The sequence below is a fragment of the Bactrocera dorsalis genome, chromosome 3 (assembly GCF_023373825.1).
Source record: "Bactrocera dorsalis isolate Fly_Bdor chromosome 3, ASM2337382v1, whole genome shotgun sequence".
NCBI classification, from domain to species: Eukaryota; Metazoa; Arthropoda; class Insecta; order Diptera; family Tephritidae; genus Bactrocera; species Bactrocera dorsalis.
Genome location: NC_064305.1, coordinates 406241 through 420491, shown reverse-complemented (window position 1 = coordinate 420491; position 14251 = coordinate 406241). Strand labels below are relative to the sequence as shown.

At 34.1% G+C, this 14251-nt stretch overlaps 5 protein-coding genes across 5 annotated transcripts; 3 read left to right on the top strand and 2 right to left on the bottom strand.

Moving 5' to 3' along the window:
• Positions 1-151: 151 nt before the first annotated feature.
• LOC105228089 (retinol dehydrogenase 12) lies at positions 152-2126 on the bottom strand. The gene is made up of 6 exons (XM_011207711.4): positions 1881-2126; positions 1658-1823; positions 1121-1218; positions 905-1061; positions 581-840; positions 152-523 (listed from the first exon to the last, which is right to left on the bottom strand). Exons 1-6 carry the CDS (start codon positions 1940-1942, stop codon positions 283-285), a joined length of 984 nt encoding a protein of 327 aa, XP_011206013.1. The 5' UTR covers positions 1943-2126; the 3' UTR covers positions 152-282.
• Positions 2127-2437: 311 nt separating this feature from the next.
• LOC105228091 (sister chromatid cohesion protein PDS5 homolog B) lies at positions 2438-8476 on the top strand. The gene is made up of 14 exons (XM_049452287.1): positions 2438-2621; positions 3280-3440; positions 3495-3880; positions 3945-4152; positions 4215-4383; positions 4459-5200; positions 5258-5521; positions 5586-5679; positions 5734-6570; positions 6645-6781; positions 6856-6935; positions 6999-7270; positions 7328-7684; positions 7752-8476. Exons 2-14 carry the CDS (start codon positions 3360-3362, stop codon positions 7842-7844), a joined length of 3720 nt encoding a protein of 1239 aa, XP_049308244.1. The 5' UTR covers positions 2438-2621; positions 3280-3359; the 3' UTR covers positions 7845-8476.
• A 64-nt stretch (positions 8477-8540) lies between these two features.
• Positions 8541-10256, bottom strand: LOC105228090 (GTP-binding protein 128up). The gene is made up of 6 exons (XM_011207712.4): positions 10075-10256; positions 9830-9953; positions 9597-9772; positions 8995-9533; positions 8808-8930; positions 8541-8747 (listed from the first exon to the last, which is right to left on the bottom strand). The coding sequence occupies exons 1-6, from the start codon at positions 10114-10116 to the stop codon at positions 8645-8647; spliced, it is 1107 nt and encodes a 368-aa protein (XP_011206014.1). The 5' UTR covers positions 10117-10256; the 3' UTR covers positions 8541-8644.
• Positions 10257-10464: 208 nt separating this feature from the next.
• On the top strand, positions 10465-13122 carry LOC105228094 (exostosin-2). The gene is made up of 3 exons (XM_011207719.4): positions 10465-12073; positions 12130-12289; positions 12353-13122. Exons 1-3 carry the CDS (start codon positions 10603-10605, stop codon positions 12852-12854), a joined length of 2133 nt encoding a protein of 710 aa, XP_011206021.2. The 5' UTR covers positions 10465-10602; the 3' UTR covers positions 12855-13122.
• A 30-nt stretch (positions 13123-13152) lies between these two features.
• On the top strand, positions 13153-14222 carry LOC105228093 (uncharacterized). The gene is made up of 4 exons (XM_011207718.4): positions 13153-13270; positions 13327-13821; positions 13889-14014; positions 14065-14222. Exons 1-4 carry the CDS (start codon positions 13252-13254, stop codon positions 14220-14222), a joined length of 798 nt encoding a protein of 265 aa, XP_011206020.2. The 5' UTR covers positions 13153-13251.
• The last annotated feature ends 29 nt before the right edge of the window (positions 14223-14251 follow it).

Genomic DNA, 14251 nt, shown 5'->3' with positions numbered 1-14251 from the left:
AATTTTTGTAAAATAGGAAAAGAATTATATGTAAGAGGAAACTCTCTTAAGTAAGAAAAAACGTAAAGTAGATTTTACGCCACGGCATAAAATAAATACTGATTGATTTTCACGTCATTCAGACCATTTGTAATAAATTAAAGTAATAATAAAGTGTTTATCATATATGTATTTGTAAATATTTATTTATTATAAGTTTTTGTTTTGCACATAAGGCTTGGGATAAATATTGATTTTTAAATAACAAAGAAATCGTTCAAAATGTTTCACATTTTATCACTACTAGTTTTCATTTATACCCAACTGTATCAACTTCAAATTGATTAGACGCTCACTTTCATCCCACAGCCATTTAGCCAAGTCGTCATCGCGAGCAACTGACGTAGTTTTTTTCGGTTGACAATCAGCAAAATAAGCTCCGCTAACTAATTCCAAGTCTGGATCCAAGGCTGCGTATATGGTAGTTTGTGCTCCATTAGATGTGGTTTTGAAAAAGGGCCATTTCAAAACGGTTGCAATAGGTCTTTATAATAAATATTTAATTGATTTTAGTAAATGTTGAAATAAATATTATACATACCGAAAAACTGCGTTATTAATAATAGTATGATGTCTCGTTAATTCCGATTCAACTACACCGGGATGTAATGAATTTATAGTAACTTTTGTACCCTGTAATCGCTTAGCTAATTCATGTGCAAATAAAATGTTAGCAATTTTACTGTGTGAATAAACTTTTGAAGGGCTGTATGAATGTTCACTAAGAAAATCATTTTTTTTAAAAGGTCCAAATTTATGCGCTAAGCTTGATAGAACTACAATCCGACTGGGTGCTGATTTCTTTAGAACCAATACATATAAACTATGAATAAAATATTTTTACTAATAATTGCACAATAAATACCTTTAGAAGATCAAGAAGCAAGTTAGTTAAATAGAAATGCCCTAAGTGGTTAACACCAATCTGCATTTCGAAACCGTCTTGAGTGACCATACGCGGACAGTGCATAATTCCAGCATTATTTATCAAAATATCCAATCTCGACTCAATTTTTTTAAAGCTAAAAATTTAGTTTCCAGTTTAATAGATTATGTCAAGTATGAAATATATTATACATACTTGTCAGCAAAATCCTTAATTGATTTTAGGGAAGCCAAATCAAGTTTCATGCCGAAAATGTTTTTGTTACAAGTATCTTTGATGAGTTCTTGCCGTGCCTGAAATACGAAAAATTATATATACATATGTACTAATAACACGTTATAACACTCAGATTAGTATTGGAGCAAACCAATTGTTTTAATCTACGTTTTCTTCTTATTTAAATTATGTTTTTTCTTAAATCTTAACTTTTTCCGAAATTCCGTTTTTGAAACCTTGTAGCACCTGCCACATATGTAAGTTTCCCCAAAAAGTGTTATACTTCATTGAAATAAGAGTTATACATATAAAATGTCCATTAATTGACCTTGTCATGATCTTACATACTATAACTAATAATAATATTTTCAAAAAGCTCAATTTCGAAATTCGAAGACAAATATTTCGATTTTGGATTCCAATTTCGAAAAAGGATTATATAGTGTAAAAATATAACAATTAGAATTCAAATGGAAATAATTTGTTGGTTTAATGTTTAATGATACTAATATTCACCTTTTCACATTTTGCCATATCACGACAAGCCATATAGATAGTAGCTCCACGCTTAGCAAGCTCACGAGCAGTCTCCTTTCCAATGCCTGTGTTTGCTCCTGTTACAATTACCACTTTCCCCATTGCGGTGGTACTCTTCCGATATTTGCCTCCTTGCATATACAATCTGTTAAAAATTTGCTATTGTCATTCATAGTATTAGATATATCAAATTATCGAATACCTGATAAACCAAATCGCACCGGCTGCAATAAATAACCAAGTATATGGTAATTGCTCCATCATATCTTAATAATATTTGTACGCAATTATAACAATCAGATATAGTAGAAATTTCACAACAGTTTATTTTTATAAAATATGCGTAATAGAACAAATCTAAATATCTTTAAAGGAGGTGAACTAAATGAATGATTCTGAATTTTATTCCAGACATAAAAATGATTGTTAATAGCCAAACGAGATAAAGCAACGCCAGAGTTGCACAAACGTTCATGGATATAAAGTTATTCATAAAAATACTCTTGCATAAAAATGCTTATGAGACAAAATCATTCTATTAATATTTTCAAATGATTCATATGGAATATTAAAATATTTGTCTTCTTTATTTTACGATTATATTATAATTATAAATTATATTTGAAATCAGCGCTGAATATTCAATAATACTGTAGTTGCTTTTTGATGATAGTGCCACCTGGAGGTAAAACTTGAACTAGTTGACAGAAGCGCCATCTACAACGGAAGTTTGAGCAGTAGCGACGCCTCAAAAGATGGCGTTCGGTTTTACATTCGTTTAAAGAAGAAGCACACACGGAAAGAATAGCGTAAAAATATTGTGAAGTAATTGCGCGAAAATCTATTAAGAATTTATGCAAAGATATGCAGATTTCGTGAAAAAAAACAAGAAAAGTGAGCGTTCGATGTCTGCTGCAGAGCGTAATATTTATTAAGTAAATATGTAAGAATAAAATATGTTTTGTGTTGTGTATCCGTGGTAGTGACAGCCACAGCGGCAACTATCGCTGATGTGAATTGTTAAGACGATAAGAAAATGCAAAAAACGAGAAATATATGAGAACAAGCCGGTATATGAAGTAACTCTAAGTGAAAAATAAATTGTTAAAAATATATTTATATTGTGTAAATATGTAAAAGCATTCGCAGAAGTCCCAAGATTGTTAAGCAGAATTACAGATTTTTTTATACATTATCCAGTGATGCCATTGCAAAATTTAAAAATTTAATTTTGTATTGATTGGTGTATTGTTTGTTTTCAAAACTTTGCTTATAATTAAAAATGTAATTTGTGCCTCCTCGATCTATAAATAGATAAGAAAATGTTATATCTAGTTTTATGGGTTCTGTAAAAAATGGTTTAAAAAAATAGATGCTTAAATTATCAAAAAATCTGATAAATATTTAGAAATTCGGCAACTCTGTTATCCTCAATAACTCGCGATATTTACATTTACTAATTTTTCTTTTCATTTCCATTCCTTGTATGTTTTGCGCATATAGCGCTGCGTTCTAACAATAATATTAAATATATGAATAAATGCGATCCTGAGTAAATAACATTTTATTAAACAGTACATATCTTTCTATTCCTCATACAGTCTTTTCGAAGTATTCGTAAAAAAATAACAAAAATAGACCGCTTTTAAACAAATAAATCGGCATATTTTCATAAACAAATATGACGGACGTAAAATATCCCTCAGGTTGTCGTCCGCTGACTGAGGATTTAGGGACGGACGAGCTTATCCGCAGACTTAAGGTAAGAGATTGAATGCTACAAAAAACGCTTTGATTTCATTAATTTAATTTCTAGACTCTAGCTCATGCGTTACAAGCTATGGGCCAAGATGAAAAACACGTTCCTGATTATATACAATTAGCACTGATGCTGGTAGATGAATACTTTCTACAACATTCATCGCGCGATGTTCAACTTTTAGTGGCATGTTGCATTGCTGATATATTGCGAGTTTTTGCCCCCGAGGCACCTTATAAAGACCAGGACCAAATCAAAGCAATATTTATGTTTTTCATTAAACAGCTTAACGGTCTCAAAGATCCAAAAGATGCGTCTTTCAAAAGGTATTTTTACCTGCTTGAAAACTTAGCCTTCGTAAAATCTTTCAATATGTGCTTTGAAATTGAAGATTGCCAAAAAATTTTCTGCCAACTCTTTGCAATGATGTTTAGAATTATTAAGTAAGTGTCCACATTTTAAAATTATTACTTCATTGTATGAAATTAATATACAATTGTATTTTAGCGATGATCACAGCACCAAAGTAAAAAATTTCATGATTGATATCATGAGTCCTCTTATTACGGAAGCTGACAATTTGACTACACCATTATTAGATTTAATCTTGATTAACATTGTAGAGCCTCAAAAATCGGCTAACATTCACGCCTATCATTTAGCGGAGCAATTGATTCAAAAGACAAGTTACGCATTGGAACCCGTCATAAAAATTGTATGATTACTATATTAATTATATTGTATATTGAAAATAAATAATCAATTTTTTTTTTCTAGTTTTTTAACCAAGTCCTTATATTGGGTAAAATTGATAAAAATATTACGGTTACAGCAAAAATGTATGATCTCATCTACGAACTATATCAAATTAGTCCGAATCTGATGTGCTCCGTGCTGCCACAACTTGAATGCAAACTAAAGTCTACAACTGAAATAGAAAGGATGAGTAAGGCATATTCTTGTCATATATTTCTGTACTTTGAATAATGTATTTATGTATTTTTGTTTTATTCCAATGCAGAGGCGGTATCCTTATTAGCTCGAATGTTTTCCGAAAAGGACTCACAGCTCTCAAAAAAACATACCTCATTATTGCGAATGCTTTTGGGTCGTTTTTGCGACATTGCTGCAGCGATACGCGTTAAGTGTGTACAATCTTCAATGCATTTTCTATTAAATCATCCACATTTGCGAAAAGAAATAACCGACTGTTTACGTGCTCGTCAACATGATTCCGATGAAACAGTCCGCTATGAAGTGGTTATGGCCATTGTTGCGACGGCCAAAAGGGAATTTAATATAGTATGTGAGTCACAGGATTTATTGCATATTGTACGAGAACGCACGCTGGATAAAAAATTTAAAATCCGTAAAGAAGCTATGAATGGTCTGGCATTTATTTACAAAAGGGTTTTGTGTGAACCCAATGACCTATCACTCGACTTAAAGGAATCTGTAAGTTGGATAAAAAATAAAATATTACATGGTTATTATATGCCCGGAATCGAGGATCGACTCCTCGTTGAACGTTTACTTATCACCTGCCTCGTACCGTACAAATTGCCTTCAGAGGAAAGAATGAAGAAGTTATACCTTCTTCTGGGTACACTCGATGATAATGCTATGAAAGCGTTTATGGAAATTCAAAAAAATCAAATGAAAACACGAAAAACCGTTAGTGATTGGGTAAAAATGCATCACACCAAAGAGCTTACACAAAAAATGCAAAACCAACTTAACGTTAAACAGGCCATAATTTGCAAGTAAGTTGTCACATAATAAAATGAATAGCAAATTTTAATATAACATAATGAATATAGGTTACTGCCAGATCCTATTAAAGCGGCTGAATTTATAGCAAAATTCAGCGTTAATATGCGCAAAGATGCATCTTTACTGCGTTATATGGAGATAATTTTAAAGCGGGATGTGTCTTGCAAAGAATGTGCTGACACAATGTCATTGCTTCTAAAGAAACTTGGAAATCCAATGGCGGCCAACTTATATTACAATACCGTCAAAATGTTGATTGAACGAATTGCGTCAGTCATGGTAGATAAGGAATCAATCGGTATTTTAATAAGGTAAGATCATAGATTTTATGAGGCAATTTGGAATTTTTTGATAATCCTAATATATTTTTTGCAGCCTTGTTGACCAATGCATGCAACGTGGCAAAATTGTAGAAGAAATGGGTGTACCCAGTGAGGAAGCCGGTGAACGTGGTCTTAAATTCTTATGTGTAAGATTAATCACTATTTTATCCTAATTGTGGCCTAACCTTTCTTTCATGTAGATGCTTTCGTATATATTTTCTGCGCATTTTTTCACCGATGAAACCTTAGGACACATGATCGCCTTATTAAGTCACGAGGAGGATTACGCTGCACCTCTTATACTGAAGGCTCTCGTACATCTCGGCCGATATCAACCCTTATGTGACATCAATCCAACTGTTTTGGAAGCACTGGCTTCAATTTGCAAAGACTTTGCATTAACAGGAACGGTAAAGCAAGCCAAACACGCAGTGCGTTGCATATTTGTTAACGTGCAAACTCAAATGACCGGAAGCGCTGGTGCTGATTCTATTAATCCTGCAACAAAAACGCCTATAGTTCATCCAATATTTAATGAAATCATTGAATCTTTACGGGTTACACTCTCTCCACAAGATCCATATCAACATACAAAAATTTGTACCCTGGGCCATATCGCCTACCACATGCCACAAGCCTTTCTCACTCCAGTCAAAAATATGATTGCAAGGCGTGTTGTCAAGGAGTTACTGATTCAAGGCGTTTCTGAGTCACGGGACTGCGACTTACCGGTTGGTGACTGGTGCAGTAAAGAAATGTTGCCTGCTGACACACTTTGCAAATTGGACGCTCTTAAAACAATGGCACGTTGGCTAATCGGTTTGCGTTCAGATGAGCATGCAGCACAGAAAACATTTCGTATGCTGATCGCTTTCATAAATCAGCGTGGTGATTTGTTGGAACAGAATCGCTTGTGTCCCGCTGAAAAATCATGGCTGAGGCTTAGTGCTGCTTGTGCTATGCTGAAGATTTGCGAGCAAAAAGGAGTTGGAGATCAATGCAATGCTGAACAATATTTCAATTTATCGCAAGTCATGGTGAGAATCAGGGAATATATATCTAAATAGATACTTATACATCATGTATGTTTATGTATTTTGCGTTCTTGCAGTGTGATCCCGTGTCCGAGGTGCGCGATATATTCGCTCAGAAGTTACATAAAGGACTGGGCAAAGGTTTGCCCAATAAATGCTTACCACTCGATTTTATGGGATATTATGTTCTAGTTGGTCGTGAAACTGAAAAAAGGTGCGCCCACATTAACCTCATATATTGCTTTCAGATACGAATATTCTAATATTAACCCGATTGCTTATTTATAGACAATCTGAGGTCATTCGGAACTATGTGGAAATGGACGTCAACAAAAGGCGTGAATATATCAAAACAATAGCGACAATGTGTACGTAGCTCTTGGTAAATAATATTGGTACAAAAATATTATTAAAACAAATTTAATTTTTAGCGACGGACAGCAAAAATGATGCGCAAACCGCTTACCTTTTACCTGATTTCATGTTAGCGTTTGCGATACCTGTTTTAGCACATGACCCAGCCTTCACCGACTACGAAGATCGTGTACAGCTAAAACAAGTGGAGAAATGTTTGCGCTTTATTCTTGAACCGCTTATGATGAAGCGTGAAGCGTTCTCATACAGCTTCTACGTGAATTTGATACAGATGATGAAAAACCACCAGGACACGACACCGAATGCAGAAGATAATTCATATAACTTAGTAAGTAAAAATATAATTCTTTGTTATATTATATATATATACATTTTCTTTATATAGAAAATGTGGGCAGCATGTGATCTAGCACTGTACATAATCAACTCGAAAATAGGCGATGGCAGCACATCTTCAAACTCTTTTCCTGTAACAATACACTTACCAGAAATGTATTATAAACCTTTGGATAAACCGGACAACAATACAAAGGTATACATACCTTTAGACACTTACACATTAGCGTCAGGTCCAATATCTGCGGCGTCAAAATTAACCTCATCAACAGCAGTCTCAGCACCGGTCGTTAAAAAAATCAATACTTCGGCCGCCAGCAGTGCGAATCTTACATTGCGTTTAGTTGGCGATAAACGAACAACTGATCATCTGCCGAGCAATGAAAACTCGCCAACTAATGCACAAGTGAGTAAACCGGGGAATAGGGTAAACTAATGCAAGATTTATTACAATTTGTATTTTTTGTTCTTAGGATAATGCTGTCACGTACGACGATGGTAGCATAGCTGAACCACCAGCCAAGCGAACGCGCGGTCCATTACGAGCAGGAAGAACCGTTTCATAAAATCTGTACAATGGCGTGGTCAAAATAACCAGACGTCCATATTTACATCCCTCCTAAACCGGCAAAGCGCCTTGGAGCAATCATACGTACTATGCAGGGAATCGTAACAACATAATTAAATACATACACACCTATTCGTTACATTTAGTAACGGAAATTTGTACATTTTTAAAACGATAAAGAAACCCTATTAAATCCTTACTAGTAGGTGAATTTTTATTTTTTTATTGTTAGACACGCTTTTCCTGTTGCGTCTACATCTGGGGCTCAAAACAGCCGATTGAAACTCTCTGGCCGAGTCCAATGTTTGTGTGTATGTTTTTTTTTTTTCTTTTTTGAATATGTATAACTGGGAGTCTTGGCCGATGTTATGGATTTGATTGCTATTCAGCCAAGCTTCTCGTAATCCCAGATTTATTGTTATGCCTCATTATTACAATTACACAAAGAACATAGTAATAAAAAGAAATTGTTTCGTTTATATACAATAATATAAAAAAAGAAAAGTAATTAATTTAGATAGCATTTAAGTATTTATGTATAACATATATGCCTCTAAAAATCACATATAAATATGCATGCAAACATACGAAACGAGAAAACTGGATTGAATATAATATATTTAAAAATTATTTCTGGCTTTGTTATCTTCCAAAGGTGTATCGTATTTCTGACGAAAATTTATTAAATAACTGCTTTTACTAACATTTCTTGAAGAAAAAATTACATTTTTATTTCATTTTAAAACTTTTGACAATCGCATAATTCGTATATGTACATATGTAACAGCTGTTAGACTTTTAAACCTTTTTCACAATTTGCACGACATCTTCATCGTTAAGAATATGCTCAATGCCAACCTTTTGTGGTTGATGTTTAACAGAAGAACCCCAAACTAAAGCGCTAATAAATACATTTTTTTTTCTAATAAAAACCCAATTATTTGAAATAGGAAATACTTACTATTTGAATTCTTTCGCAATTGAACGATGCAGCTTATTACAAAAATCTTGGATACTTGTGCGTTCATTATGTAGTACAATAGGCGAATTATAGTCCGGAAGTTGACCCTTAGGTTTGGTATAACTGTAAAAAGAAACAAATTCGTAAATTAGAAAATTTCTCAAATCCATAGAATAGTATAACTCACATTCGAACCAGTTTGAGATATTCCCACATCATTTCTAGCAAATCGTCAAAATTCCATCGATGATGCGCCGAAATCGGAACACAATGGGGGATCTTATAAATAACGTCGAGTTCTTCAATGGATATTTGATCAATTTTATTCAGCAAGTAAATACAAGGTATATAGATTCGATTCCCTTCAATAACATCAATTAAATCATCACTTGTCGCATCATATCGTAATGTTATATCAGCATTATGTATTTTATATTCAGAAAGAATAGTCTTAACTAGATCAGCATCCAGCTCAGATTGCGGCACCATGCTGTTCAGATTGACGCCTCCCTTATCTTTACGTTTGAAATAAATATTTGGTGGTTTTTTATTCAAACGAATACCAAAGCCTTCCAATTCATGTTCAAGTAATTTTTTATGTCCTAAAGGCTTAAGGCAATCAAGAACCATAAAAATTAAATTACACGTTCGGGCCACCGCAATAACTTGACGACCTCGACCTTTGCCATCTTTAGCACCCTCTATAATTCCAGGCAAGTCCAAAAGCTGCACAATAACAAAAAGATAAAAGTATTATTTTTAATAATTTATAGAATTTAAATGAGTTACTTGAATTTTTGCGCCCTTATATTTAATACATCCAGGGACCGTGGTCAGGGTTGTGAATTCATATGCTGCGACTTCACTGTAAACACCTGCCAAATTAGAAAGCAAAGTTGATTTTCCAACTGACGGGAACCCCACAAATCCGACTCGAGCGTCTCCAGTTTTTGCAACTTCAAAGCCTATAAAACATCATATTTACCCGAAATTATGCACATATATCTAATTAATACTATTACCGTCGCCACCGGCGCCACCGCCACCACCTTTTGGGGATATTAACTCACGACGCAGCTTCGCTAACTTGGCCTTTAAAAGCCCCAAATGGGCCGATGTCGCTTTGTTCTTCTGGGTGCGTGCCATCTATGATTTTAACCCAAATTTCCCATGGTATTGGTATACATACCATACATTTGTAGGCGGCATATAATGTTAAGGTTAGTTTTTATTTAGTTTGCTATTTCACTAGGAATTTTAGTTTTACCTCGGATTCGATGGCAGCAATTTTTTCAAGTATTGTACTCATTTTGCCGTTCTTTCCTCAAACCCTTTATATTAAAAACTAGAAATATTGTTTTCAATAAAAAAGCTTTTGTTGACAAAAAACCTTAATAACGCGTGGACAAATCGAGTGGAGTTCCATTAAAGAGATTTGTCGAATGAAAAGTTGGAGACGTCAAATGTCAAAAATTAGAAATGTTCAAAAACATTAAATGGTGCCAGGCTTTGAAAGTAATGTTTTATTATATTCTTGTCATGTTTAATATAACAATTAATATAAACCAAATAAACCTATTACTAAAAGAAGAATACAAAATAATTTACAATAAGTTGAATATTTATAAGAATAACACTTTCTTTTCCATATATGAAAACTTGATATAATCGATTTATGTCTTTATGTTGTAGTGCTGACAAGTGGCATCACTAAGTTGGTGTTGGAAGAAGTTCATAGTTTGTGGCCACTGTGGGAAACATTGGTATCCTTCTAGCGACCACCAAAAAGATAGGAATGAAGAAATTGCTAGCAGTTTTCAATCATCGCAGTGAACGTTTCCAAACTTTAGTTTCATATATAATTATATTGATTTTGACTATCTGTGGTGTTTGCATCGTTTGCAATATATTTAACTTACAGAATGAAGCTGGACGAAACAACAATAAAGTTCCGCTGGACCTTATTCATGTACGTGAAGTCTTGTTATCAAAAGACAGCGAGGAAGCACGCAACCGGGATGACAGTTGTAGAATGTGGGATTGTATAAATTTATATAAATGCGGACAAAAAGGACACGACCGTCTTTCGGTCTACGTATATCCCCTTCAAGAATACATCGATGAGGTAAAAGGGGAAGCAGTCTCAATTCTTACTCGAGAATACTACCAAATACTTGAAGCGGTTGTACGAAGTCGATATTATACGCCAAACCCGAATGAAGCCTGCCTGTTCCTGCCAAGCATTGATACTTTGAATAGTAACTTAGTTAAATCAAATGCAGTGGAACGTGCACTAGCAATGCAAAATTATTGGGATAATGGTGAGAATCATATTATTTTTAATATGATACCACGGACCGATGGGAGTACTTTGAAAACTGATCGTGCCATAATGCTTGGAGGAGGATTTGATTCGTGGAGCTATCGGAACGGATTTGATTTATCGTTACCTATTTATAGTCCTGCACAACAACATGTGTCAGATTTATCGCCAAAATCGACACATTTACCTCGAAAAAATTTATTGGTAATAATTTTACCAAACGTGTATCCAAAATACCATAGACAAATACATTCACTAGTGGACGATAATCCAAGTGAAGTGCTACTGCTTGATAAATGCTTTAAAAATGGTATAGATTATTCGTCAAAAAATATGCTACGTTGTAATAGCAGTCGTGGTAAAAGTGTTGAATATCCACGGGCATACGAAAAAGGAACCTTCTGTTTATATTCACATAGTGTAAACGCAGGTAAATCCGATTTAATGGAAATGCTAGCCTATAACTGCATTCCCTTGATTGCTGTTGATAATTTTATATTGCCGTTTGAGGACGTGCTTGATTGGACATTATTTTCAATAAGTATTCGTGAGGCAGAAATTCATTCCGTAGTAAAAAAGTTGAGCAGAGTATCGCATACAAAAATTTTTGAACTACAACGGCACGGCCGCTGGGTGTACAATCGATATTTCAAAGATTTAAATACCATAACTCTTACATCATTGGAAATTTTGGAAAATAGGATATTTCCTCATCGAGCTCGTAGCATAATGGATTGGAATAAACCAGATGATAATTATCGAAGTACTTTCAACCCACTATTTTTGCCGGTCATTTCTCCCAAGTCACAAGGATTTACAGCTGTGATATTAACATATGATCGAGTTGAGAGCCTTTTCACGTTAATTCAAAAGTTAGCTATGGTGCCATCTCTTCAGAGCATACTTGTTATTTGGAATAATCAAAATAAGATGCCACCACATTGTAATATATTCAATATATCTTAAGTCATATACCTTAATTGATAACTTCCATTTCAGTATCCTCATTTCCCACAATTCCGAAACCGCTAAAGGTCATTCAAACGCGTGCAAACAAGCTGTCAAACCGTTTTTATCCCTACAATGAAATTGAAACTGAAGCAATCTTAACGATTGATGATGACATTAATATGCTTACCACTGATGAACTGGATTTCGGGTAATCATTAGGGACACCTAAAGAATAATTAACGAAACTTAATTAATTTTGCTTTATTTTTAGATACGAAGTTTGGCGAGAGTTTCCAGATCGCATAGTAGGATTTCCGAGTCGAATTCATGTATGGGACAATGCATCGATGCATTGGCGTTACGAGTCAGAATGGACTAACCAAATTTCAATGGTTCTAACTGGAGCCGCTTTTCATCATAAATTTTGGAGTCATATGTACACATATGCTATGCCTGGAAATATTAAAGAATGGGTGGACCAGCATATGAATTGCGAAGATATCGCTATGAATTTTCTTGTTGCAAACATTACTAATAAGCCCCCGATAAAGGTCACACCACGGAAAAAATTTAAATGTCCTGAATGTACTAATACAGAAATGCTATCTGCTGATTTAAATCATATGCGCGAAAGATCAGCCTGCATCGACAGCTTTTCCAGCATATACGGTCGCATGCCGTTGCGCAGTGTAGAATTTCGGGCAGATCCTGTACTCTTTAGAGATAACTTCCCTGAAAAATTGAAGCGATTTAATGATGTTGGGAATTTGTAAATAATACTCGAAAAATATGATTTTTAATGCATCGACTTATAATATTAAGTAAAAAAAATATTTGAATGCCATATAACTATGTAGTAGGAATGTAGATATATATAGTGTGTAAGAATAACGATTAAGTTTAAGTGAACGGTTGAAAGTAACATGTATTATGTATTACGGTGCATTTTACGAGTTTATATTGTGAATGAATAAAAACATTGCAATATTAAAATAAAGAAAAAATTGTCAAGGTTATTTTTGAAAGACAATTAAAGTTATATATATATGTATATAATTAAAGCAACTCATACCTACTGTAAATTGTTAAAGTTCCGTTATAAACGTTTCTGAGAAAGGAAAAAGAACTTTTTTAAAACGGTAGATATTGAAGGAAAATCGTATAAAATTAATGGAAATGTATGCTTCCAGTAAGTATACGTAATATTAGCAAAACTTTAGAATAAAAACGTGCACATGTAATTAGGTAGTCGAAAGAATTCGGTGGAACCTGGTTCCAAATCAACTAATTCGTGTCAACGATTTGTGGCCGCTTTACATGGAAAGTTTGAAACCGCTGAAAACTTCTTACATAAAAGCTACACCATTGACAAACCTTTAAAACAGATGAAGTTATCCAATGAATATTTCTTTAAAAAACCACAACCTGAAGGACGATTTAATACCACAGTCTCAACATCGAACGCACACCGAAATTCTGAATATGTCCTCCTACCACTTCCAAAACCAAAAGTCACACCATCGGTACAAATAAAAGGCAGTTTGAATAGAACCATTGACGTGGTTGTTAAAGATTTTCGCAACGAGTGCTTTGATGTGAAAGGCGCAAATTCACCAATGAAAGAGCAGTCAAATTCATTCAAGAATGGACGAAATAAAATGGCACTAGTGGGACATGTGGACTTTTGTTTAAAAATTCATAAACTGTACCCAATGTTGGATGCTTTGTGGGATGTTTACGGTTTGTAAAGAAAACTAATATTTAGATTTTGAAATTGTATTAATTTTACGGATTCGTATTTGCTTAGGGCAATTAAAAAAGATAATTACTGGAAAACAAAGAGGAGAAAATGTCTTATTGTTGCGAAATTTGGATGGAGGTCCAATACTTCAAAGTATTTATTATGACTTTACGTTGGTTGGATTCGATTCAGGTTTGTCTGCCTTTATTCAAAAACCTCATTTCTATAGTTTCTTTGCCTAGGTTGTTATTTACGAGCCGTTGGTCGTTTTATTGGAGAAAATCGGCTCCAGACGTTCAAACTAAACAGGATCGAAGAGAAAGAGTACATGCAGTCTATTCGGTACTTTAACCGGATTCAAAACGTTTCCTCCTTTGCGCTGCTCCAGAGTGGAAATTAGAATTTTCTTCAAAAATACATATATATTAA